At 47.7% G+C, this 25518-nt stretch overlaps 1 protein-coding gene across 6 annotated transcripts in view; it reads right to left on the bottom strand.

The window, feature by feature from the left end:
• Positions 1-3449: 3449 nt before the first annotated feature.
• The window catches only part of LOC110485820 (septin-9), a 77362-nt gene continuing 55293 nt past the window's right edge, over positions 3450-25518 (bottom strand). For 5 of the 6 annotated variants that reach the window (XM_021557003.3, XM_021557004.3, XM_021557002.3 and 2 more), the window contains 9 exons: positions 21691-21867; positions 17957-18085; positions 17775-17856; positions 17538-17675; positions 9234-9351; positions 7015-7110; positions 6739-6835; positions 5138-5189; positions 3450-5015 (listed from right to left, as the gene is read on the bottom strand). In XM_021557003.3, the coding sequence (XP_021412678.3) occupies positions 4832-5015; positions 5138-5189; positions 6739-6835; positions 7015-7110; positions 9234-9351; positions 17538-17675; positions 17775-17856; positions 17957-18085; positions 21691-21867 (1073 nt within the window). In that variant the 3' untranslated portion in view covers positions 3450-4831. Of the gene's footprint in view, positions 5016-5137; positions 5190-6738; positions 6836-7014; positions 7111-9233; positions 9352-17537; positions 17676-17774; positions 17857-17956; positions 18086-21690; positions 21868-22603; positions 23386-25518 lie in introns of those variants that run through there. The other variant, XM_021557006.3, reaches the window with a different exon arrangement.

The raw sequence follows: 25518 nt of genomic DNA, 5'->3' as shown, positions 1-25518 counted from the left end.
GACATGCATCTCTGAGTGCCTGGCAGACATCTCATCTTGGAAGTCGGCCCACCACCTCAAGCTCAACAAGAAGGAGCTACTCTTCCTCGGGCGGGGAAGGCCTGCCCGCTCCAAGACCTCTCCATCACAGTTGACGCCATGGGGTTCCCCTCCCAGAGTTCAAAGAACCTTGGTGTGAGATATTGGACGGCAAGGGACCCTGGGCACAGGCTGGGGAATATCGCCGCCCCAAAGAAGAACTGGAGGCAGCTAAAGCTGAGCGGTGGCGATAGGAGGTAAGGCAGCGCAACAGGCACGAGAGGCAGTTGTTTTTGGGTGGGCACACGGGGAGATTGGTGGAGTCAGGCGATAGACCTGAGCCAACTCCCCGTGCTTACCGAAAGCAGCATTGTACTTGTCAGGCACCGTGTTATGCGGTGAAGCGCACGGTGTCGCCAGTACGCGCTCATAGCCTGGAGCGCTATAGGCCAGCCCACCGCAAGTGCCATGCGAAAGTGGGCAGCCAGCCAGGGTGGATTGTGCCAGCTCAGCGTGCCAGCTCAGCTCCCCTATAGGTTCAGGTTTTGCGGCCGGAGTCTGCACCTTTGGGGGGGGTACTGTCACGTCCTGACCTTAGTTCCTTTTTTATGTCTCTATTTTAGTTTGGTCAGGGCGTGAGTTGGGATGGGCATTCTATGTCTTGTTCTGTGTGTTATATTTCTAAGTGTTTGGCCTGGTATGGTTCCCAATCAGAGGCAGCTGTCAATTGTTGTCTCTGATTGAGAACCATACTTATGCAGCCTGTTTTCCCACTTTTGTTTGTGGGTGGTTGTTTTCTGTTTTGTGTGTATTGCACCTTGCAGAACTGTTCGTTTGTCGTGTTGTTTTTTGTTCAAGTATTCGTATTTATTAAAAGTATTATGAATACTTACCAAGCTGCACCTTGGTCCTCTTCTCCTTCTCCCGACGACAATCGTTACACCACCTAACATCAGGAAAGCAGAGATCCTGCCCATCTTCCCGAAAACGTCTGAAACCCTACTTCAAATTGTATATGTCACTTGCGCCAAGCACAACAGTGTAGACTTTACCGTGAAATGCTTACTTATGACCCCTTTCTCAACGACGCAGAGTTAAAAAGAAAAATTAACAAAATAAAAAATGAAGTGGTAACAACAAAATAGCAATAACAAGTAGCTACTCGTTCCCTAGCCTCGGGCTCTCCACTGGCACACAAATAACTCATACTACAACCAGGGTGCCCCAACTGGGGGATTGTATTTGGCCTCCCAAGTTTGTTATTGGACATGAGACTAAAAACACCAGCAAATCAGCTCCAAGTGATTTTAATTTCGGAAATGTGTTACGAAGTATTCCCAAGCATAATAAAAATAGATATACGCAATCGCATACAAACGTTAGCAAGGTTTGAAATGATGTTTTAGTCAAATATTATATCCGTTTGGGCTTTTTGGGGTCAATTTGCAGTCTACAAAGGATTTGTAATGATGTTCCAGCCCCCTGACCATCCACTTAAAAAAAAAGGTATAATTGGCCCGCGGCTGAATCTAGTTGATGATCCTGGTCATACACACACACACACGCAGGCGCCCACACACCCACACACCCACACACCCACACAATAAGTGCATGCAACATTTTAAAAAGGCGAAGTTGTAAGAGCCCCTATCATGTGTGTGTGAAGGGCACAGATTTGGTGGTGGCTTTTAATTGGCCCTTTTGAGCGGTTGATGTTCTCTTAACGAGAGTCTGCTAAAGCTTGTTAGAGTATGGGCATCATTACTCCACCATATCTCTGCCTGACAGCTTTCTTTCATCTACTGAAGGATGCATGCCACAATGTGTAGTGTGTACCAATCTCAGGAGCACTCGGGGTAAGGGTTCCATGCGAGTACTCAAAGAACAAACTGGAGTGTGTGTGAGTGTGTGTCTACGTGCATATTAAATGCCACTCAGCCACAACCATGTCGAACAAGAATCCAACTGTAGCCACAGGACTAAACACTCATTCTCCAACACAAAACATAGAATGAAATGACTCAGACCCCCCCCCCCCCCCCTCCCTCCTTTAACCTACTAAAATGGAAGATTCCAGATCCCCGAGGGATCAAACAGAGCCAACAACCTGTTAAAATGGAAGATTCCAGATCCCCGAGGGATCAAACCGAGCCAACAACCTGCAGAGATCAGTAAATCACACAGAGCAGCTTACGAAACACATCCGCTCCCTAGCGTCGCATCAATCTGAAGATATATATTCAACCCGTCATGCCTTACAATTAATTTTGTTTGGATTCAGACTGTTGCGTTCCCCAGAAGGACATTTGGTGAACAATGATGGGAAGCTGTAAAGTGGAGTGTGTGTGTGTAACTGGCTACAATGTGCGTTGTGGGTGTGCGTGTACACACGTGACTCGGTGTGTGGCACTAGGAGGTGGAGCAAGGTCCCCTGCTGCAGTGGTTCTCAAAACCTCTCCTCTGGAACCGCCAGACGTTTCACCATTTTGATGTAGCCCTGAACTAACTCATCGGATTCACCTACAAGTCAAGGGGCTTGATGAGTAGTCAACAAGTTGAATCAGGTGTTAAAGCTCTGGAATAGTTCAGATACATGGAACGGCTGGGGGTCCCCGGGGAGAGGCTTGAGGACAGGATACAAATAGGCACTAATGATGATATTAAAGTTCAATCTATAGCCCTGGATACCACGACGGTGCCAGTCAGCTCCCCCTGTGCCATCTGCTGGGTTATGTGACATCTGTGTTCTCCAAGAACACACTTCACACATAACGCACAATACTGTATTCCCAGCCCTGAACATTCAACTGTCTATGGCAACATTTCCCAAACTCGGTCCTGGTCGACTCCAAGGGGTACACGTTTTGGCTTATGCCCCGGCACAACATAGCGGATTAAAATAATCTAAGTTTGATGACGAGTTCATTATTTGAATCAGCGGTGTCATGCTAGGGCAAAACAACAAAAAGTTCATCCCTCTGGGGTCCCAAGGACCAAGTTTTGGAAACGCTGGTCTATGGGCCCTTGGCCATGAGCTTGTAAACATGAAAAACATTGGCATTTAAAGATCCAATCACCTGATTTAAAACAGACCAGTGAAAATATGACTACTACTCATTCTAAACTAAGCTCACGCTAATGACCCTAATTTGATGTAAAAAAAACAAACAAACTCCAATACACATTGTATTTACATCAATTCACCCACAGATTGTTTAAAATAACTTGCAGCTTGGTCTTCCCCATTATGACTTTGCAAAGACACTTTGACACTAAAACCTAAACTTTGATGGCAAACTAAATAAAGGGGTACCCTTCTTTTTCGCACGGTTTCAGACATGCCAAATTGCACTTGCGCAAAGGGGCTTTTGTGATTGGTTAAGAGAGGAGTCACCTGCACAGGTGAAATGAATTGGCAATCAAGACAATTGTAAACAATAAAAATATCAATCTTTATTTCTTTGACATAGCATATCAAAGATAAACCATACTCTCATCATACTATAACAAGTTACACAATAACTATACAACAATAAACATTGCATTAACTTTTGTCATTTATGTTATCGAGCTACATGGCTGAATGAATAGTACTCTCGGTTTTGACCTCTGTCCATTAGTTTTTAGCTGAGTGATGAATAGTAGGGAAGATAAGGGTAAGTTATAAGTTATAGGTCGACTACACCCAGAATGCAAAACTGTCAGGGGAACTAAATATGACTTCAAACTGTGTATACAGGCAACATATTCTTCCTCCCTGTAGTCCTACTCTGCATCATGTCCAAAAAGACAGAATATAAATCTAGATTCATACAATTCCCTATAAATAAAGGGGAGACAATGCATGGTGGCAAGCAAATACAACCAAAGAGGATCTCTGTAGATTTCCCATTCTCTCTGACACAACTACTCTCTGAGAACAATGTGAGTGTGTAGGCTATATGAATATCAAACTCAATTAAAAAGTGAATACATAACAAGCATAAATACCTATTTATAAATCAATTCTATATATTTGCTTCTCTTTAAAACAGAAAGGACATTTTATTTGGTTTAGAGAAAGGTCTGTTCCCTGCGTCCCCACCATCCAGACAATAAACAATACAATAATATAACACAACAGTAAATGTCAAATGCACTTTATGCGTTAACATGATACGTTTAACAACATGTGACATTGGCATATTGGTATAGACAGGATGGTTTGGCAAGAGGTCTTAAACATATGAAAACACAATGGAAAAAGACAAAAGGGATTTCAAAGCTGCTCCACACTGCATTGCTGCTTTTCAGGGCAGTGCAGATGTGTCCAAAAATATACAAAGAACCTAAACCCTACCTCCTAATATCTCCAGTATCTAGACAACACTATACAGCACAACCCAAAACGTAAACCAGGTCATTTCGGCCAGTTATTTCTAGTTAAGCTAATTGATCCGCTATACTTAGATAGCTGGTCTATACACTTCTTCTGTGTGTTAGAATACAGTGGCATCCCATCTCCCTAGGGGACATCTTGTACTGTTTACCCAACAGCTCTGACCTACAACGAGCTACACTAGACCTTCCAGGTAACAGAAACTCTTTTGGCAGTTGATCATGTAAAAAATGGTTATACACTTTATATTGGAATCCTCTTTGGAGTGTGTACAGTCCATATCGGCCAGTTAGGATGGGTGGGTGTGTGTGAGTCATGTGTGTGTCACTTGGTGTGTTTGCATGTGGTGTGTCACAGTTGCCAGCCATTAAAGGTGTGTGTGTGTGTGTGTGTGTGTGTGTGTGTGTGTGTGTGTGTGCGCAGATGGTCAGACGTCTACATCTCATGGGTCAGGACTTGGTGCTGCGCTGCCACCCCGTTGGCCTGCTGTGGCTGTGGGTTGACCAGTGTGTTGGGTGGCTGGGCGTTGGGCTGGGCGCCGGTCTCGTTTAGCCTGCGGACACGGTACACCTCGTAGTGGATGCTACTGGTGATGTCCTTGATGTTCTGCATGTGGGTCCTGACAGAGAGGAAACACAGATTAAGATTTAGTGAGCAATGTAACCCAGAGAAACGTCAAGCGTCATCCAAACACTGCTCAAACACAGTATCGCCATCACTTCAAACCCAGTTAATATTCACCTGATGAGAAGGTCTCGCAGGTGGGCAAACTCACAGTGCGCAATGTTCTCAACTGCAAAAACAGAGTAAAGAAAATGAAATTGCACTCTATGGGATAAACAGCAAGTGTTTTCTGTTTACAGTTACTCAAATCATATTCAATACAATAGCCACGTAAGCATAATATGTTGTGTATCAGGGTGTGCGTAACAAGTTAAATGCCATGTGCTATTCTACAGTCTGCCACAAGATGGGAGTGTTGCGCCAAAGACAGGTCAAGGAAGCCCATTTAACTTGACAAACTCTTCCATGTTTGAACGATCGATTATGTCAAGTACACAAAATGAAAAAGGAGCGTTATTTATGTGAAATTGCAGCACAGGAAATTCCATTCCATTTCATCCCTCTTAGGGAGGGGCGGGGGAGAGGAGGGGGGGGGGGGGGGAAGAGGGTGCTGCTGTGTGACCACCACAGTCTGTGGGTGGGTGTACTGATTCACGTGGTGGTGGGTCTCCCTCAACCAGGCTGGTTTTTAAATGTTTCTCAGGCTAACACTTTCCTCCACCCATTGCAAACAGGGGACTAACACGTCAAACCACACACAGAGACCGACACGTTGTATATGTTGCCGTACTGGGCACCAGCCCTCTCTGAGAGAAGGAGGGGGAGGAAGAACGGTCGATAGTGAGAAAGAGAGAATGATGGGGCAGTGGTAGAGGAAAAAGAGAACGTAAGAGACGACAGAAAGAAAGAGGAGAGAGGGAGGAAAAGTGAGAGCGAGTAAGAGAATCAGCGAGAGAGAGAAAGAAAGAAAGAAAGAAAGAAAGGAGGAGAACGAGGAGAACCAGGTCCTGGCTATGAGAATCCTGGGCCCACAGGCCTCCCTCCTCTTGTGGCCTAATTTATGATATCGGTGCAGACGTGCCCAGCAGCTTCCTCTCCGATTGCTCCCTCCCTCTTCATCCTTTCCTCCCTTACGCCCTCCTTCCCTCCGCCTGAGCACACTGACTGCCTGGCTGGGTTAGAGTCATTGTTCCCTCAGCCAGGGGACAACCACATTACTCACTCATATCACACCCGTGCTCGCAAACACACCTTTGTCTTAGAGTTCAATTACAGTCCATGGGTGTTTAAAGAACACCTTGACAGTTCCAGAACAGGAACTAAGTACCAGAACACTAGAAAGCTAAGCTCTGGTTGGTTGGTTCTTTGAACAGACCTAACAGGAATAGAGGTCCAGAATAATATAATTGTTCTATACAAGTGTGGAGTGATGAAAGGAGCATTCACCAAGGGCCAAGAGGGGCCCTGAAGGGGCCAGGTGCATTCTGGGAAGGAAACAATCAGCCCTCTTTCCTTTCCCCCCCACTGTGTTTTTGATAAAGATGGCTCAGTAAATCCTCCTTGGGTCTGTGATTCAGAAATGTCTTTAGTGACAGACCAGAGAAACGTGGATATGAGAAACGCGCGCTCATAGTAACAAAATACTAATTTGGCCGGGATTTAAACATGTACTGGCAGCAGTAACATACGTATGCATGGTCTGCATGGTCATTTGACATGATTAGTTTGACAGGGATAGTAAGGGTTGTGTGTGTGTGTGTGTGTGTGTGTTGAATTACCTTCTATGGTTCCCCACTTAGTTTTTCTGCCCAGAAGCCTCTTTCCATTGACCTGGTACTCCTGGTTGCTCCCCACCACAGCAAATGGGATCATCTCCTGAACCCACACACACAGTTTAAGACAAACAATTGCTTTGTAATGAATCCATGCGTCAGTGTGTGTGTGTGCATGTGTGTGTGTGTGTGTGTGTGTGTGTGTGTGTATGTGTGTGTGTGTGTGTGTGGGAGGGAGGGGGGGGGGGGTTCTGCATGCCTATACACACACTGTAAACCCACCCTGATCTTATCATTGATCATCCTGTCATCAGAATCCTCGTCAAACTCTTCCTGAGGGTAGACGTCGATCCCGTTGGCTCGCAGTCCTTCCCTGATCTGCACAAACATAAAACAGTGTCACATCAAATGTACTGTAGAAGCCCGGGGGAAGGGAAGCTGAGACTTGTATCACGTCAGAATCCATCGACAGTAAATAAGCCTACCGGTACTCATTCTTCCAACTCAACTTTCACTGGCTAACTGACAACAATAAAAAGATAAATGACTCATGCAGATAGCCAGATTGTTAGACCAGTATGAGGTCAACGTGACTGAAAATATAACAGAACAGGAAATGACTGACCTCAATTCTAGAGTAGCTCACTCCGAGTCCACCGTAAACACTGCTAAGGCTGGTGTTGACGTTAAATGATCTTTAATGATCCTTAACATGGAGAGTTGATGTGGAGGTTAACCACTATTACACAAATATACAGCCAGACACCCAGGTTTACAAAATGGCCGCCTTCTTCTATGTCTTTATAATGGCTGGAAGACAGACGAGAGTGTGAGAATGACAGACTTCTCCTGCCAGCGGTGATGGCCTTTAAATGAATGACCGTTCCGCTCACAATTACTACTTTGACAGTTTCCACTTGGTCGATGACGAACAGGTTTTCTACATTTCTCTGTTTATACTTCTTGGAAAGTTTAAACTTGTAACTTTCTCAGTCTTAGGCCTATATTATAAGCCTACAAAAGTCAGGGGAATGTGACCAGAGCACACATGCACGCACACCCCCAACGAACTGTGGACACAGAGGGTAAAACAATAAAAAGCTCTCTGGTTCCCTTTGCGTGCATGTCAACTGCTGCAGAGAACAGAGAACAAGGAAGAAACGTCAAAAAATAAAAAATTAAGATCACAATCCCAGGGTCGTATATGGCCCAGTCCATGCAGCCAACCAAAACAAGCTGGTTACAAGCCCCAGAGCTTCCATCTCGCCTGCCCTTGTTCTCATTGGCCGTTGTCGAGGAAAATGGTAGCCAAGTTGCCCAGCGTGTTTCCTCCTCCAGAATTAATAAAGTTCTGTATCTGGATGCCAGAGAGGGGGAGACTAGCGTCCCTCGAGTGTGTGTGTGTGTGTGTGTGTGTGTGTGTTCTTTTCTTCTGCCAGGCTGACCACCAAACACACACTGGAACAGAGGGGGGAGGGGGGGTTAAAACTAAGCCAAGCAGGTCATTGAGGCCTGTGTATCCTGGTATGGTGCAACTTTCAAGAGAAAGCAGGAAGAGAAAGCAGCAACGGTGAATTCCATCGAATTCTAAATCAGCAGAGATGGCCTCTGTACCATAGACATGAGTCATCAACAGAAAGGGCTGCGCTTTTTTTCACGGAGGAGTAGCTACTGACAGACCTCCACCAGACAGCCTCTACCGTGCAGCTACCAGACAGCCTCTACCGTGCAGCTACCAGACAGCCTCTACCGTGCAGCTACCAGACAGCCTCTACCGAGCAGCTACCAGACAGCCTCTACCGAGCAGCTACCAGACAGCCTCTGCCGAGCAGCTACCAGACAGCCTCTACCGAGCAGCTACCAGACAGCCTCTACCGAGCAGCTACCAGACAGTCTCTACCAAGTGCTGCATAAAACTTACTCTAAACTCTGGAGGGGAACTCCTCATCTGAGGTCCTGTGTGGTTTCTCCATCTCCTGTACCCAGTAGCTTATTGCTAATAAGAGTCTAGCCTGCTACAGTAAACTGGCATCTGTGCAGACGTCAGCTGCCTCGGAGGTTTACAGAAAGCTGCAATAATGTAAATAAATCACTTCTTAAAATGCTCCTTTCTGGCTAAAAACATCCGTTAAGTTTTATAGGGTTTCATACCACTACTCCTCAGACTGGGCAGAGTACAGTAGTTTATCCAGATGGCTTCTGTTTGTAATGCCTGGCATCGCTTCATACCGGCCTGTGTGTGATCTTACCCTCTCGTTACCCTGTGTGTGTGTGTGTGTGTGTGTGTGTGTGTGTGTGTGTGTGTGTGTGTGTGTGTGATCTTACCCTCTCGTTACCCTGTTTCTACCTTGCTGTAAAGGCCTAACGTCAGCCCAGGTCAGGTTGTTGTAGTGCAAAAGGGACTAGTTTAAAAGCAAATCTACAGATCAACATCATAGGCTTTTTGTGTACACACACATGGATGTATACACATCACACACACACGCGTGCACACAACTTACCGTCTGTTTGAAGAAGTCCCTCTCCTCCAGGGTGAGTGTGTCTGCCTTAGCGATGACAGGGACTATGTTGACCACTTTACTCAGACGACTCATAAACTCCACATCCAGGGGCCTCAGACTGGAGAGAGACAACATGGGGGGGGGGGGAGAGAGGGGAGGGAGAGAAGGAGAGAAGGAGAGAGACAACATGGAGAGAGAGAGAGAGGGAGGGAGCAGTAAAATAACAATGGTGAGGCTATATACAAGGGGTACCGGTACAAAGTTAATGTGCGGGAGCACCGGTTAGTCGAGGTAATATGTACATGTAGGTAGAGTTAAAGTGACCATGCATTGATAATAAACAGAGAGTAGCAGCAGTGTAAAAGAGGGGTCAGGGTAGCCCTTTGATTAGCTGTTCAGGAGTCTTATGGCTTGGGGGTAGAAGCTGTTAAGATGCGTTTTGGACTTGCACTCTGGTACCTCTTGCCAGAGAGAACAGTCTATGACTAGGGTTGCTGGCGTCTTTGACCATTTTTAGGGCCTTCCTCTGACACCGCCTGCTATAGAGGTCCTGGATGGCGGGAAGCTTGTCCCCACGCACTACCCTTAGTAGGTGCCTTGCGTTCCGAGGCCGAGCGGTTGCCATACCAGGCAGTGATGCAACCAGTCAGGATGCTCTCGATGGTGCAGCTGTTGAACCTTTTGAGAATCTGAGGACACATGACAAATCTTTTCAGTCTCCTGAGGGGGAATAGGCTTTGTCGTGCCCTCTTGTTGGCGATGTGGACACCAAGGAACTTGACGTTCTCAACCTGCTCCACTGCAGCCCCGTCGATGAGAATGGGGGCGTGCTCAGTCCTCCTTTTCCTGTAGTCCACAATCATCTCCTTTGTCTTGATCAAGATGAGGGAGAGGTTGTTGTTCTGGCACCACACGGCCAGGTCTCTGACCTCCTCCCTATAGGCTGTCTCATCGTTGTTGGTGATCAGGCCTATCACTGTTGTGTCATCAGCAAACTTAATGATGGTGTTGAAGTCGTGCCTGGCCATGCAGTCATGAGTGAACAGGGAGTACAGGAGGGGACCCAGCATGCACCCATGAGGGGCACATGTGTTGAGGATCAGCATGGCAGATTACCTACCCTTACCACCTGGGGGCAACCTGCCAGGAAGTCCAGGATCCAGTTGCAGATGGAGGTGTTCAGTCCCAGGGTCCTTAGCTTAGTGATGAGCTTTGAGGGCGCAATGCCACTGAACACTGAGCTGTAGTCTCACATAGGTGTTCCTTTTGTCCAGGTGAGAAAGGGCAGTGTGGAGTGCAATAGAGATTGCACCATCTGTGGATCTGTTGAGGCGGATATGTGAATTGAAGTGGGGTCTAGGGTTTCTTGGATAATGGTATTGATGTGAGCCATGACCAGCCTTTCGCAGGACTTCATGGCTACAGACGTGAGTGCTACGGGTCGGTAGTCATTTAGGCAGGTTACCTTAGTGTTGGGCACAGGGACTATGGTGGTCTGCTTGAAACATGTTGGTATTACAGATTCAGACAGAGAGAGGTTGAAAATGTCAGTGAAGACACTTGCCAGTTGGTCAGCCCATGCTCGGAGTACACGTCCTGGTAATCCGTCTGGCCCTGCGGCCTTGTTAATGTTGACCTGTTTACAGGTCTTACTCACGTCGGCGGCGGAGAGTGTGATCACACAGTCGTCCAGAACACTGATGCTCTCATGTTACTTGCCTCGAAGCGAGCATAGAAGTAATTTAGCTTGTCTGGTAGGCTTGTGTCACTGGGCAGCTTGTGGCTGTGCTTCCCTTTGTAGTCTGTAATAGTTTGCAAGCCCTGCCACATCCGACGAGCGTCGGAGCCAGTGTTGTACGATTCAACCTTTGTCCTGTATTGATGCTTTGCCTGTTTGATGGTTCCTTGGAGGGCATAGCAAGATCTCTTATAAGCTTCCGGGTTAGAGTCCCACTCCTTGAAAGCGGCAGCTCTACCCTTTAGCGCAGTGCAGATGTTGCCTGTAATCCATGGCTTCTGGTTGGGGTATGTACGTACAGTCACTGTGGGAACAACGTCATCAATGCACTTATTGATGAATCCAGTGACTGATGTGGTGTACTCCTCAATGACATCATTAGGATCCCGGAACATATTCCAGTCTGTGCTAGCAAAACGTCCTGTAGCTTAGCTTGGTAGGTTATGTTGTAATGCAGCACTGTGGTATAATTGAAAACATGTCCAAAACGTGTATTCAATCACAAAGGACATTTCTTTTGAGTATGATAGAGCAGTTGTGGGGCAATGAATGTCACATCCACTGATTACTTTTCAGTCATGGGTGTTATGAGACAGATATACCACTAGGGGGCAATGATGGTCCATTGTCTATTAATTTCTGATCGATGACAATGTGATTGTGCAGCAGTGTGCCAGTATAATCCTAATTCTCAAATTTAAAAGACTAATCTTTCCAAGGTTAAACACAAAATGGTTAAGAACTGAAACTGATATAAGCCTGGAAACGTATAAAGGTCGTCTCAAGATTTGTCATGGACGGCAGCTTTAGGAGGTGAAACGTGTTGGATAACGCAATTGAATACATATCTATATTGAGCATCATGTGATGAGAGATATTGTCCTCAACTAACCATTCACACAAAGCTTGTGCATCCTACTCCCAAAATGGTCAAGACTTCAGAGCTTCTCTACTCTTCTGTCCTCCTATAAACCTTATCTCTTCCCCCATCTCATCTCTTTCTATCCTGTACACACTCTCCTCTCTGTTCTCTATCAGAGGAGAATGCATGGGAATGTTCAGGCAATAGCTAGCCTGGCAGGGCCTCTGGTTGTTCCGTATGTCTAGATTCTGAAATACACATTTTCACATTCATTCATTCAACATTGAAAATATGAATATCTAAACACTACCCTTTTTTGATGCTGTTCATTTTAAGACACACCGTTTGGAACAATACTCTATACAAGTACATCACATTTACAGAGTTGGCTCTCTGCTAATTCTGAATTTCTGATAATTGTATGAGCAGCACCATAGCTCCCTCTATTTTCCCCCAAATCTCTTTTCAGTCTCTCTTTCCTATGGCATCACCACTCCAGCTCCTCTCCTTCTGCTCTCCTCTCCCCTCCAATTATCCCAGCCATGCTGGGTCACCCTGGTTCAAAGACCTGGAGCAGCTGGACTATAGAGGGGCCCCCTCAGGAGAGAGGAGAGACAGGCACACTGAACGGGGCGGGAACAGAACAGAACACGTGTCAACACACGTCATACTAGGGTGTCCTGAGAGAGACCCACGTGACACGGTGAGAGAGAGAGAGAGAGAGAGAGAGAGGACCGACAGAGACGGACAGTCAACACACGTCATACTAGGGTGTCCTGAGAGAGACCCACGTGACACGGTGAGAGAGAGAGAGAGAGAGAGGACCGACAGAGACGGACAGTCAACACACGTCATACTAGGGTGTCCTGAGAGAGACCCACGTGACACGGTGAGAGAGAGAGAGAGAGAGAGGACCGACAGAGACGGACAGTCAACACACGTCATACTAGGGTGTCCTGAGAGAGACCCACGTGACACGGTGAGAGAGAGAGAGAGAGAGAGGACCGACAGAGACGGACAGTCAACACACGTCATACTAGGGTGTCCTGAGAGAGACCCACGTGACACGGTGAGAGAGAGAGAGAGAGAGAGGACCGACAGAGACGGACAGTCAACACACGTCATACTAGGGTGTCCTGAGAGAGACCCACGTGACACGGTGAGAGAGAGAGAGAGAGAGAGGACCGACAGAGACGGACAGTCAACACACGTCATACTAGGGTGTCCTGAGAGAGACCCACGTGACACGGTGAGAGAGAGAGAGAGAGAGAGGACCGACAGAGACGGACAGTCAACACACGTCATACTAGGGTGTCCTGAGAGAGACCCACGTGACACGGTGAGAGAGAGAGAGCGAGAGGACCGACAGAGACGGACAGTCAACACACGTCATACTAGGGTGTCCTGAGAGAGACCCACGTGACACAGTGAGAGAGAGAGAGAGAGAGGACCGACAGAGACGGACAGTCAACACACGTCATACTAGGGTGTCCTGAGAGAGACCCACGTGACACGGTGAGAGAGAGAGAGAGAGAGGACCGACAGAGACGGACAGTCAACACACGTCATACTAGGGTGTCCTGAGAGAGACCCACGTGACACGGTGAGAGAGAGAGAGGACCGACAGAGACAGACAGTCAATACACGTCATACTAGGGTGTCCTGAGAGAGACCCACGTGACACGGTGAGAGAGAGAGAGAGCGAGAGGACCGACAGAGACAGACAGTCAATACACGTCATACTAGGGTGTCCTGAGAGAGACCCACGTGACACGGTGAGAGAGAGAGAGGACCGACAGTGACAGACAGTCAACACACGTCATACTAGGGTGTCCTGAGAGAGACCCACGTGACACGGTGAGAGAGAGAGAGAGAGGACCGACAGAGACGGACAGTCAACACACGTCATACTAGGGTGTCCTGAGAGAGACCCACGTGACACGGTAAGAGAGAGAGAGGACCGACAGAGACAGACAGTCAACACACGTCATACTAGGGTGTCCTGAGAGAGACCCACGTGACACGGTGAGAGAGAGAGAGAGAGGAGCGACAGAGACAGACAGTCAACACACGTCATACTAGGGTGTCCTGAGAGAGACCCACGTGACACGGTAAGAGAGAGAGAGCGAGGAGCGACAGAGACAGACAGTCAACACACGTCATACTAGGGTGTCCTGAGAGAGACCCACGTGACACGGTGAGAGAGAGAGCGAGGACCGACAGAGACAGACAGTCAACACACGTCATACTAGGGTGTCCTGAGAGAGACCCACGTGACACGGTGAGAGAGAGAGCGAGGACCGACAGAGACAGACAGTCAACACACGTCATACTAGGGTGTCCTGAGAGAGACCCACGTGACACGGTGAGAGAGAGAGAGAGCGAGGAGTGACAGAGACAGACAGTCAACACACGTCATACTAGGGTGTCCTGAGAGAGACCCACGTGACACGGTGAGAGAGAGAGAGAGAGAGGACCGACAGAGACAGACAGTCAATACACGTCATACTAGGGTGTCCTGAGAGAGACCCACGTGACACGGTGAGAGAGAGAGAGAGAGAGAGAGGACCGACAGAGACAGACAGTCAATACACGTCATACTAGGGTGTCCTGAGAGAGACCCACGTGACACGGTGAGAGAGAGAGAGAGAGGACCGACAGAGACAGACAGTCAACACACGTCATACTAGGGTGTCCTGAGAGAGACCCACGTGACACGGTAAGAGAGAGAGAGCGAGGAGCGACAGAGACAGACAGTCAATACACGTCATACTAGGGTGTCCTGAGAGAGACCCACGTGACACGGTGAGAGAGAGAGAGAGGACCGACAGAGACAGACAGTCAATACACGTCATACTAGGGTGTCCTGAGAGAGACCCACGTGACACGGTGAGAGAGAGAGAGAGAGAGAGGACCGACAGAGACCGACAGTCAATACACGTCATACTAGGGTGTCCTGAGAGAGACCCACGTGACACGGTGAGAGAGAGAGAGCGAGGAGCGACAGAGACAGACAGTCAACACACGTCATACTAGGGTGTCCTGAGAGAGACCCACGTGACACGGTGAGAGAGAGAGAGAGAGGACCGACAGAGACGGACAGTCAACACACGTCATACTAGGGTGTCCTGAGAGAGACCCACGTGACACGGTAAGAGAGAGAGAGGACCGACAGAGACAGACAGTCAACACACGTCATACTAGGGTGTCCTGAGAGAGACCCACGTGACACGGTGAGAGAGCGAGGAGCGACAGAGACAGACAGTCAATACAAGTCATACTAGGGTGTCCTGAGAGAGACCCACGTGACACGGTAAGAGAGAGAGAGCGAGAAGCGACAGAGACAGACAGTCAACACACGTCATACTAGGGTGTCCTGAGAGAGACCCACGTGACACGGTGAGAGAGAGAGAGAGGACCGACAGAGACAGACAGTCAATACACGTCATACTAGGGTGTCCTGAGAGAGACCCACGTGACACGGTGAGAGAGAGGACCGACAGAGACAGACAGTCAACACCACTTCATGGTATAGGGAAATAAAAAGAAAGGAGAGTGTGAGAGAGATCCCCCCCCCCCCCCCATAGGTCAACGATCCCCTGCTGCAGCTCTCCTTGGCTCCGCCTATAATTTGATCTCCTGTCCCCTCAGGAACCGTGACCTCAGCTTTGTGGACTGTAAGTCAGACACACACAGGGTTTCATGTGCATCAGTGGTATGTAGGCCTACTGTACACAGGTACAGTGTAGATGTTCGACTGAGAAAATGTTCACGCGCTCCGGAACAAAAAAGACGAGACCGAGGTTCAAATTGACGCACAGCACGTGTGAATCACATATCGGTCAACACACACACATACCACAGATAGACACGCACATGTCAACACACACACACACATAGACATGCACAATGTGCACACACAATATGGCTAGACTCCAAGTTCTTCACTTAAAACAGGAAATGATCAACAAAAAGGTCAACACACAAAATGCACTCCTACGCACTAAACATATGTACCGTACATATTTATGCACACAGAGAGACGCCATATGCTCTAATTCTCCACTTCAAAAAGGGAAATAGTCAACTTGGTAGCTGTGTCTGCAGAGGGAGGGCTGAGCTGTCAGTGCTAACTCTGTTCTGTGGTCAAAATGGAAGCAACCATGTAGAGGAAGGGGGGGGGGGGGGGGGTGACCGCACCGTAGACTGCTCTCTTCCCTCCACTTTCTCCGATGCCTTTAATAAAAACCCCTCACGGGTCAAGAGAGTCCAAGTGCAACATTGCCTGGCGTAACCGCGGGTTACCCTGGTAGTTCTCAAGGAAGGCATCCTTCACGAGGTAACACGAGGACAGCCTAGAGGGGAGGAGTGCCGGTCAACCATTCAGTCAACGGCTGCTATGCACTTCCATTGACGACAGGTGCGGCCAAAATGGCATCTTATTCCCTATACAGAGCACTACTTTTGGCCATAGCCCACAGAGCATAGGGTGCCGTTTGGGACGCATCCCATGTCGATGGAAAACCGGTCGAGCTACTAAAAAAAGAGACCTTGAAGCAAATTGCTGACACTTAAAGTACTCTAACTAACCCAAGGGGCAATACCTTCAAATTGAAGTTTGACAATAAAAAGAGCCACCACCATTGGGCTATAAAACTTGATGTCTCTGCTATTATTTGGTGATATGGGATGCCAGGATTACTGAATATTCAGCGTAGTGTCCATTACGGACGTAATGGCACCAAAGCACGGCGCTGTCCTAGACACATGGGTTCATTCCCAAATGGCATCCTAATCCCTGTGTAGTTTCCTACTTTTGACCAGAGACATAGGGGCCCTGGTCAATAGTAGTGGACTAAAATAGGTAACAGGGGGTCATTTGTTACGCAGCCATGGGGCACTGCGCAACAAATTTATGGGGCACTCGAGGTCAAGGGGGTTAGAGAGGGAGGGGACTGGCAGGAGAAGAGAGGCATTTTAGCTTTTGGGATGAGAGAGAACGAGGGAAAAAGCCTTGGCTCGTGCTTTGCGAAAGAGGGTCTGGACAATGCACTGACTGTAGAGCTGCCACACACACACACACACACACACACACACTGCAGCTGTGGTGTCACAAGGAGGTGAGAGAGTGTGTCAAACAGTGGGATACACACACTCAATACACTCCTGAGAATAACTAATGGACAAACAGCCACCACCTGGGTGTTTAAAAACTATTCTATTAGTAATGCATACCCATCTAGAAGACTGCAGGACCTTGACAGAATCTTTACATGCTCTGAGACAGACTGAAGCCACTTAACGACTTCCCCGTCGATTAGAATAAAATGCTTTTAACTTTGCATGAATGTCGAGGATTTTGATGTTTATATTTCAGTTAGTTAATATGAAGTAATTCTCTAAAATTTCCCCACGGACGCGGTTCCTGGTCAAATACACAAATGTATCCTAAACGCTTTGTTGTACATACATGGTCTTAGTCTCCCTCATTGTTTTGCTTTCACAGTCTATACGATTGGGTACTATAGCATCTGAGTCTTTGTGAAAGCTGATTCCCAAAGCGATACCTCGGAGTCTCGGTCTACAAGCGGTCGAGAGAAAAGGGGGGCAGTCTAGAGGAAGTGGTGAAGTCCCAGACAAACAGAGTGTGTGTGTGTGAGTGAGTGAGTGAGTGAGTGAGTGAGTGTGTGTGTCCTTAACTCACCAGTGTCCAGTAGGTGGTATGAAGTACATACAGCAGTGAACCCGTGAGTCTGGGATCCTCTTCTTCCTGTTGATGTTGATCTCCTCCTGCAGGTACTGCTCATACTGGTCATTGATGAACTTCATGATTGGCTGCCAGCTGATGGGGGGGGGCACATGGGAAATGGAGTTCACAGACAGGCGACGACCCAGTCATTCACTCTGTGGTAGGGATTAAAAAATAAAAACTACAACTCACCAGTTCTCGTTGTTGATGTGGTCCCCAAAGCCGGGAGTGTCGATTACCGTTAGTTTCATCCTCACGCCCTTCTCTTCGATGTCTAGACAGAGAGAGACACAGGAGAAATCCATGACATGTATTACATTGCTAAATGTATACTGATTACCACAGATCCATAAGTGTGTTTGTGTGTGTGTTACCGTGGCTGATGGACTTGATCTCGATGGTCTTGGGGATCCTCTCCTCGGGGGTGGACACCACAGACTTCCTGCTGACCTTAGACTTGAACAGAGTGTTCATCAGGGTCGACTTCCCCAGACCACTCTGACCTGTAAGAGACCAACACAGGGGGTGAACTATAGGTCTGGACACACAAACAGAGAGGGGCTTCTCCTCAACCATGAGGCTCTTCTCACCTGTCGTGAATGTGCAATAGCTTTCCTGACTCTGAACAGATTGCACACAAATTGTGAAAGACGAGAAACATTCCAGCCTGCTGTAGGGTCATTCCAGCCTGCTGTAGGGCCATTCCAGCCTGCTGTAGGGCCATTCCAGCCTGCTGTAGGGCCATTCCAGCCTGCTGTAGGGCCATTCCAGCCTGCTGTAGGGCCATTCCAGCCTGCTGTAGGGCCATTCCAGCCTGCTGTAGGGCCATTCCAGCCTGCTGTAGGGTCATTCCAGCCTGCTGTAGGGTCATTCCAGCCTGCTGTAGGGCCATTCCATCCTGCTGTAGGGCCATTCCAGCCTGCTGTAGGGTCATTCCAGCCTGCTGTAGGGCCACACACTCCTCACCAAGACCCAGAAGAGGACTGGCCACCCCTCAGAGCCTGGTTCTTCTCTAGGTTTCTTCCTAGGTTCCTGCCTTTCAAGGGAGTTTTTCCTAGCCACTGTGCTTCTACATCTGCATTGCTTGCTGTTTTAGGCTGTTTCTGTATAAGCACTTTGTAACAACTGCTGATGTAAAAAGAGCTTTATAAATACATTTGATTGATTCCGCCATCTCCCCATAGGCATCCATTAGCAGCAGGCATCGGCAGCCCAGCCGTGCCAGCTTAATTAACCTTTAGGCATCGGGGACACTGCTGCGGTCTAAGGGGCTTTAGGGCTGGGATTAGGGTCATACATCTCACAGAGAGGCCTTACGAGTCTGAGTTACATCTCCACTGACCTTTCACACAATGCCTTTAGAGAGGGACAGGGAGTACTGCTGCTGTGTCAAACTCTGTCCTGCCCCCCCCCCCCCCCCCCCCCCCCCCACCACCACCACCAATAGCCACTATAACATGTACAGTGGGGAGAACAAGTATTTGATACACTGCCGATTTTGCAGGTTTTCCTACTTACAAAGCATGTGGAAATCTGCAATTTTTATCATAGGTACACTTCAACTGTGAGAGACGGAATCTAAAACAAAAATCCTGAAAATCACATTGTATGATTTGAAAGTAATTAATTAGCATTTTATTGCATGACATAAGTATTTGATACATCAGAAGAGCAGAACTTAATATTTGGTACAGAAACTTGTTTGCAATTACAGAGATCATACGTTTCCTGTAGTTCTTGACCAGGTTTGCACACACTGCAGCAGGGATTTTGGCCCACTCCTCCATACAGACCTTCTCCAGATCCTTCAGGTTTCGGGGCTGTCGCTGGGCAATACGGACTATCAGCTCCCTCCAAAGATTTTCTATTGGGTTCAGGTCTGGAGACTGGCTAGGCCACTCCAGGACCTTGAGATGCTTCTTACGGTTGCCCTGGCTGTGTGTTTCGGGTTGTTGTCATGCTGGAAGACCCAGCCACGACCCATCTCCAATGCTCTTACTGAGGGAAGGAGGTTGTTGGCCAAGATCTCGCGATACATGGCCCCATCCATCCTCCCCTCAATACGGTGCAGTCGTCCTGTCCCCTTTGCAGAAAAGCATCCCCAAAGAATGATGTTTCCACCTCCATGCTTCAAGGTTGAGATGGTGTTCTTGGGGTTGTACTCATCCTTCTTCTTCCTCCAAACACGGCGAGTGGAGTTTAGACCAAAAAGCATTATTATTGTCTCATCAGACCACATGACCTTCTCCCATTCCTCCTCTGGATCATCCAGATGGTCATTGGCAAAGTTCAGACGGGCCTGGACATGCGCTGGCTTGAGCAGTTGGACCTTGCGTGCGCTGCAGGATTTTAATCGATGACGGCGTAGTGTGTTACTAATGGTTTTCTTTGAGACTGTGGAATCAGCTCTCTTCAGGTCATTGACCAGGTCCCGTCCTTACACAGCTTTCTGGTTTTGGCCATTGTGGAGAGGTCGGAGTCTGTTTGATTGAGTGTGTGGACAGGTGTCTTTTATACAGGTAATGGGTTCAAACAGGTGCAGTTAATACAGGTAATGAGTGGAGAACAGGAGGGCTTCTTAAAGAAAAACTAATAGGTCTGTGAGAGCGGGAATTCTTACTGGTTGGTAGGTGATCAAATACTTATGTCATGCAATAAAATGCAAAGTAATTACTTTAAAATCATACAATGAGATTTTCTGGATATTTGTTTTAGATTCCGTCTCTCACAGTTGAAGTGTACCTATGATAAAAACGACAGACCTCTACATGCTTTGTAAGTAGGAAAACCTGCAAAATCGGCAGTATATCAAATACTTGTTCTCCCCACTGTATGCACACTATTGCACAACATACCCTTTGCTCATAAACTATCCCATTCACTAGAGGTCTGCCTTTCTCCGACATTACCACTCCACTTCAAGTGGGCACACGTTTCTGACGTCTCTAATGTAGCGCTGACTGAATGCTGCAATTTGCCCGAAAACAACTATGAGGATTGTGATGGATATCAATGACGACGTGCCGACAAGAGAAAGATATAGCCTAGTCAGGGAACATGGAAGTCTGGCGTAAAATGTTTTATTGATTGAATTGATCTTCCTACATGATGGCCATGAGAGAAAGTAATACTTTTTGACCTTGCCCAGATGGGTCTTCGTTGACTTGGTACCTTGAGATGCCACCTTTATTTTAAACAAAAACATTCCAATGAACCACTATGACAGCTAGTATGTATACAAAACACACTCCCACAGGGCTCCTATACAACATACTGTGTGTGTGTGTGTGTGTGTGTGTCTCCGCGCTCTACTCTACCACCATCCCCTCCGACAGCCACGCAAACACAGAGACATCTAAGCTGGGAAGAGAGACTCGAGGTCCTTCAACATGCTCTTCGTAGCTTCAGTCACTTCTCACCGTGGTAAAGTACAGGTAACTGCCAAAATAAAGGAAACACCAACATAAAGTGTCTTAATAGGGCAGTGGGCCACCATGAGCCACATCAGCTTCAATGCACCTTGGCATAGATTCTACAAGTGTCTGGAAATCTGTTGGAGGGATGCGACACCATTCTTCCTCAAGAAATTCCATAATTTGGTGTTTTGTTGATGGTAAGCGCCACTGTTCAATTCGGTTGAGATCTGGTGACTGAGACACACGCGAGCTGTGGTGAGCTGAGGGCAGAGTGGTGTGTGCTAGAGCTCTTCACCATTAATGGGCATCATTACTCCACCATCTCTCTGCCTGACAGCTTTCTTTTATACTGAAGGATGCATGCCACAATGTGTAGTGTGTACCAATCTCAGGAACACTCGGGGTAAGGGTTCCCCAATGGGGTTCCACACTAGTTAGTCCTGGAAGATCAAGCACTCACTCCAGGCTCATTTCCCAATGACAGTTTGACTTTGAAAACATTTAAATGCAGAGTTTAGAAAATAAAGTCTCTCTCTCTGGGGATGGGTGGATGTAACAGATGTGATGGTGAGGACGTGTGTGTGTGTGTGTTCACGTGTGTTTAAAACCATTCACTCACATCCATGATCTCAAAAGGGTGTCTTACACATGTGTGTTTTGCTTGTGTGTGTTCACTGTTCAACACCACTCACCGACGATCATGATGTTGAGCTCAAAGCCCTGTTTCATGGCCTTCCTCCTCATCTGCTCCAGGATGGCATCGATGCCCACGTAGCTGAAGTCACCAGCGGCATGTGACGCTCCCTTGGCAGGGGGTTGCGGGTGCGGCGGGGTGGACATGTTGCTGTGGCTCGGCTTGACCTCTGACCCTGATGATGAAAGAGAGAGAGAGAGAGAGAGAGAGAGAGAGAGAGAGAGAGAGAGAGAGAGAGAGAGAGAGAGATATATCAGTGTTCAGCATGGAACATTTTATATAGGTTCCATCTCACTCATCACTGTAGCTGCTGATCAATGAGTAGATTCCACGACAGTTCACTGAATTCCAGCTGGTTATATCAAACTGTACTGAACCCAAACTACACCGGACAAATGCAACTTATCAAACTGATTCTACACAACGGTAGTGGCATGTTTGGTGAATAACATGCTATGGGTATGACGGTTGACACCTCCACCTCACACAATAACTCAGACTCTTAACAAGAGTCCAACTGTAGCCACAGGAAAAGACACTCATACACCAACACTGCATACACCAACACTGCATGAAATGACTCAGAACCCCCCCCCCTCCCCCCCCCCCCCGCCGTCTCCGTCCACACCCAACCGTCAAACACGGATCCCTGAGGAATTAAACTGAGTGATATGTCCAACAACCTATAGACTATAGCCCAACAAATGACACATAGAACAGTGGACAAAAAAAACATCCGCTCCCCTACGTCACATACATCTGAAGACGTACATGCGTGTGTTGTGGTGAACAATGGCGGCAAGCTGCAGCTGTAAAGTGGATGTAGCACTCACAATATTTTAAACTACAAATAAATTTAAAAAAATAAGTACACAGACTCATATTGAAGAATAGTAGCAGTTACCACTCACCTGAGTGAGTGACTGGGAGGCAGGTAGATGAAAAGTACAGTCTACAGTGAAGTAGACCTAAAATAGTCCAAAGTCGTTGAAGAGAAGGTATGACTGCCTATCGTAGCAAGGCTAACTGCCAAAGCAGTGTCTGGACGAGCCTACTGAACAGAAAACAAGCTACTTTCAACTGTTGCACACACGCACACACGTACACACACACACGTTAGCCCCGGCGTGGTGGGAGGAGACAGTTGGGTGTTTTTCCCTTTTGACAGCGTGCTGTGGTATCATCTACTGCTCGAGGTTTACAGACACTCCAAAACCACAGACAGAGGCATAATCACAGCCAGCAAAATAGCTGTGAATGAATTCAAACATGCGATCAGAAGATCCACAGACAAACCTCAAGACAAAATGTCCATATCCTGTAAACACGGACCACTATCAACGTGCTCCAGATAAGGGGGAACTGTGGCTGTCGTTTCCAGTGCTTCACATTCTAGTTTGTGTCCATGCACTCACAGTAGGAGAGAAAGTGGGACTCCCTTTCGAGTTTGACAACGTCAGCTCTAGCGGCCTGTGACAGGTCATTGTAACCACCTTGCCCTGCTCCTTGTCCGCGGTGTCCCCGTTGACCTGATGAATATGGGTTGAGCATCAACAGCCACGCCCGTCTTTACAGCGGAATCTTCACCGCAGTCTCTGGGTTTCCTGTTCATCACACTAGCCTCCACATCCTCTCGCTTTAGCTCGCCGGGCCTGACGATTCAAGTCTTGCACACCGGAAGTCATTGTCACACTGCGCCTCATTTCCTGTCCATGTCTGATAACGACAATTGTGAGCGTGCCCATAAAACACGCCGCCTCCGATCTGACACTAAATTCAATGTCACATATAGAAACTTCTCCAGTGTCTTTCTGCACAATACGTAAGCATGTTGTGGAACCATTACAGCAGGAGCTTTCGTTTATTTGGACTGGGAAGTACTAGACTTTCCACATGGAAGCCCTGGGAAAAGTGCTGCTAATAAACTTTTAATAAACAGTGTTCCCAACTGGTCTATCGGAGCTAGAATTTCAGTGCCAAGCGGGACCCTCGCCCAGTAACTACCACACACGCATACATCACCTACACACACTTCCCACCCACACACCCTTCAAAAACCCACACCCCAGAATGTAGGACTCCCAGTAGAATAATCGGAACACCTGGGAATCTCTGAACCCGTTTCTTCTCCACTAATAGTCAGAGCGAGACGACACAATAGAAGAGAATGAGTAGGTGGTGCCGGTGGGGATGGACCACACCTTCACCAGCCGGCATCTGTGTGGAGCTGCAGTCTCGACCTTCAGTTTCCCAGACCCTGTGATGATTGATGGAGGCTAAGACACCGCAGAGCGGCTTGGCTGAAACGTCCTGGGAACATGAACTTCATAGACGAAAAAGCCGGGCCTCTTCACCGTCATCAATCAACACACATCACCGTCAGAGTACTGGGTTTTGTTTTTTATGTTCCCTCAACACTCAGCACTCTTAAACTTCTTTATGCGCCTTCATTAAGCTCACATGAAACATTCGATCAAATGGGGAATTGTGAAGCCGTTGGTCGGTTGAAACCGCCCCTACTGTATGTAAGAGCAGATGTGCGGTGCTGCTATCCCTGTTGAACAGACAATCCCCTGTAGTGGGAATAAGATGTAGAAGTACACACAGAGTGCTCATTTGATGTTAAAGGGGGAGGGAAAGCATGACACAGTGGCATGTACAGGGCCTTTGTTGATGTTGTGGTGCCCCCCTGCCTGCCATTGCTGGTTTGCCTCTGAAGCTAAACAGGGTTGGTTCTGGTCGGGACCTGGATGGGAGACCAGATGCTGCTGGAAGTGGTGTTGGAGGGCCAGTAGGAGGCCCTCTTTTCTCTGGTCCCCCAAAAAACGTATATCCCAATACCCCAGGGAAGTGATTGGGGACATTGCCCTGTGTAGGGTGCTGTCTTAAATAAAGACTCTCTGTGGTCACTAAAGAGCCCATGGTACTTATCGTAAGAGTAGGGGTGTTAACCCCGGTGTCCTGGCTAAATTCACAATCTGGCCCTCATACCATCATGGCCACCTAATCATCCCTAGCTTCCAATTGGCTCATTCATCCCCCTCCTCTCCCCTGTAACTATTCCCCAGGTCATTGCCATAAATTAGATGTGTACAGTCAACTTATCTGGTAAAATAAGAGTTAACTAAAATACATTTTCAAAAAAAGAGTAAGGAAGTGCAGGAAGCAGCCTCTCTAAGAAAGAGACAGGATACAAACCGGCACTGGTGGCATATTAAGGGTCTATGAGCCATCCCCCCCCTGGGTACCACAATGCCAGCTCCCCGTGTGCCATCTGGTGGGTAACTTCTGTGTACACACACACACACACACACACACACACACAGAGAGAAAGGAGAAAAATGTGTGCTGATGGCAGTTACATTACTCAGGCCTGAGAATCTGCTGTCTGAATTCTTTGTTCCTGTTTGACTGGCACAACAGACGAGAACGATCAGTTTCACTCTCAGTGACAGTGACCACTGATCAAATCTCATTTTATTGGGTCAAATACACCTGTTATTGTGGGTGTCGCGAAATGCTTGTGTTTCGAGCTACAACAGTGCGGTATTATCTAACAAGCAATATCTAACAATTTCCCAACAATACACACACATCTAAAGTAAAGGAATGGAATTAATGTCCACTTCTCGTCTCTAGCCTAGTCTGGCCATAGGCCTAGTCAGAAACATTTCACCTTCCAAGGACCCTTCCTCCTCATTTATGAGCTACAAGAAAAACAACATTGGGGTTTGAGGATCCAGGCTTTTATAGAAAGCCTTGCCTTCCTTTTATGAGTCAGAATAGCGGCCAGGCGTAAACATTGTTCTACAGAGCACTGGCAGCC

The sequence above is a fragment of the Oncorhynchus mykiss genome, chromosome 13 (genome assembly GCF_057628025.1).
Source record: "Oncorhynchus mykiss isolate SJ-2025 chromosome 13, ASM5762802v1, whole genome shotgun sequence".
Classification (NCBI taxonomy): domain Eukaryota; kingdom Metazoa; phylum Chordata; class Actinopteri; order Salmoniformes; family Salmonidae; genus Oncorhynchus; species Oncorhynchus mykiss.
This window is presented reverse-complemented; position numbering and strand designations above follow the sequence as displayed.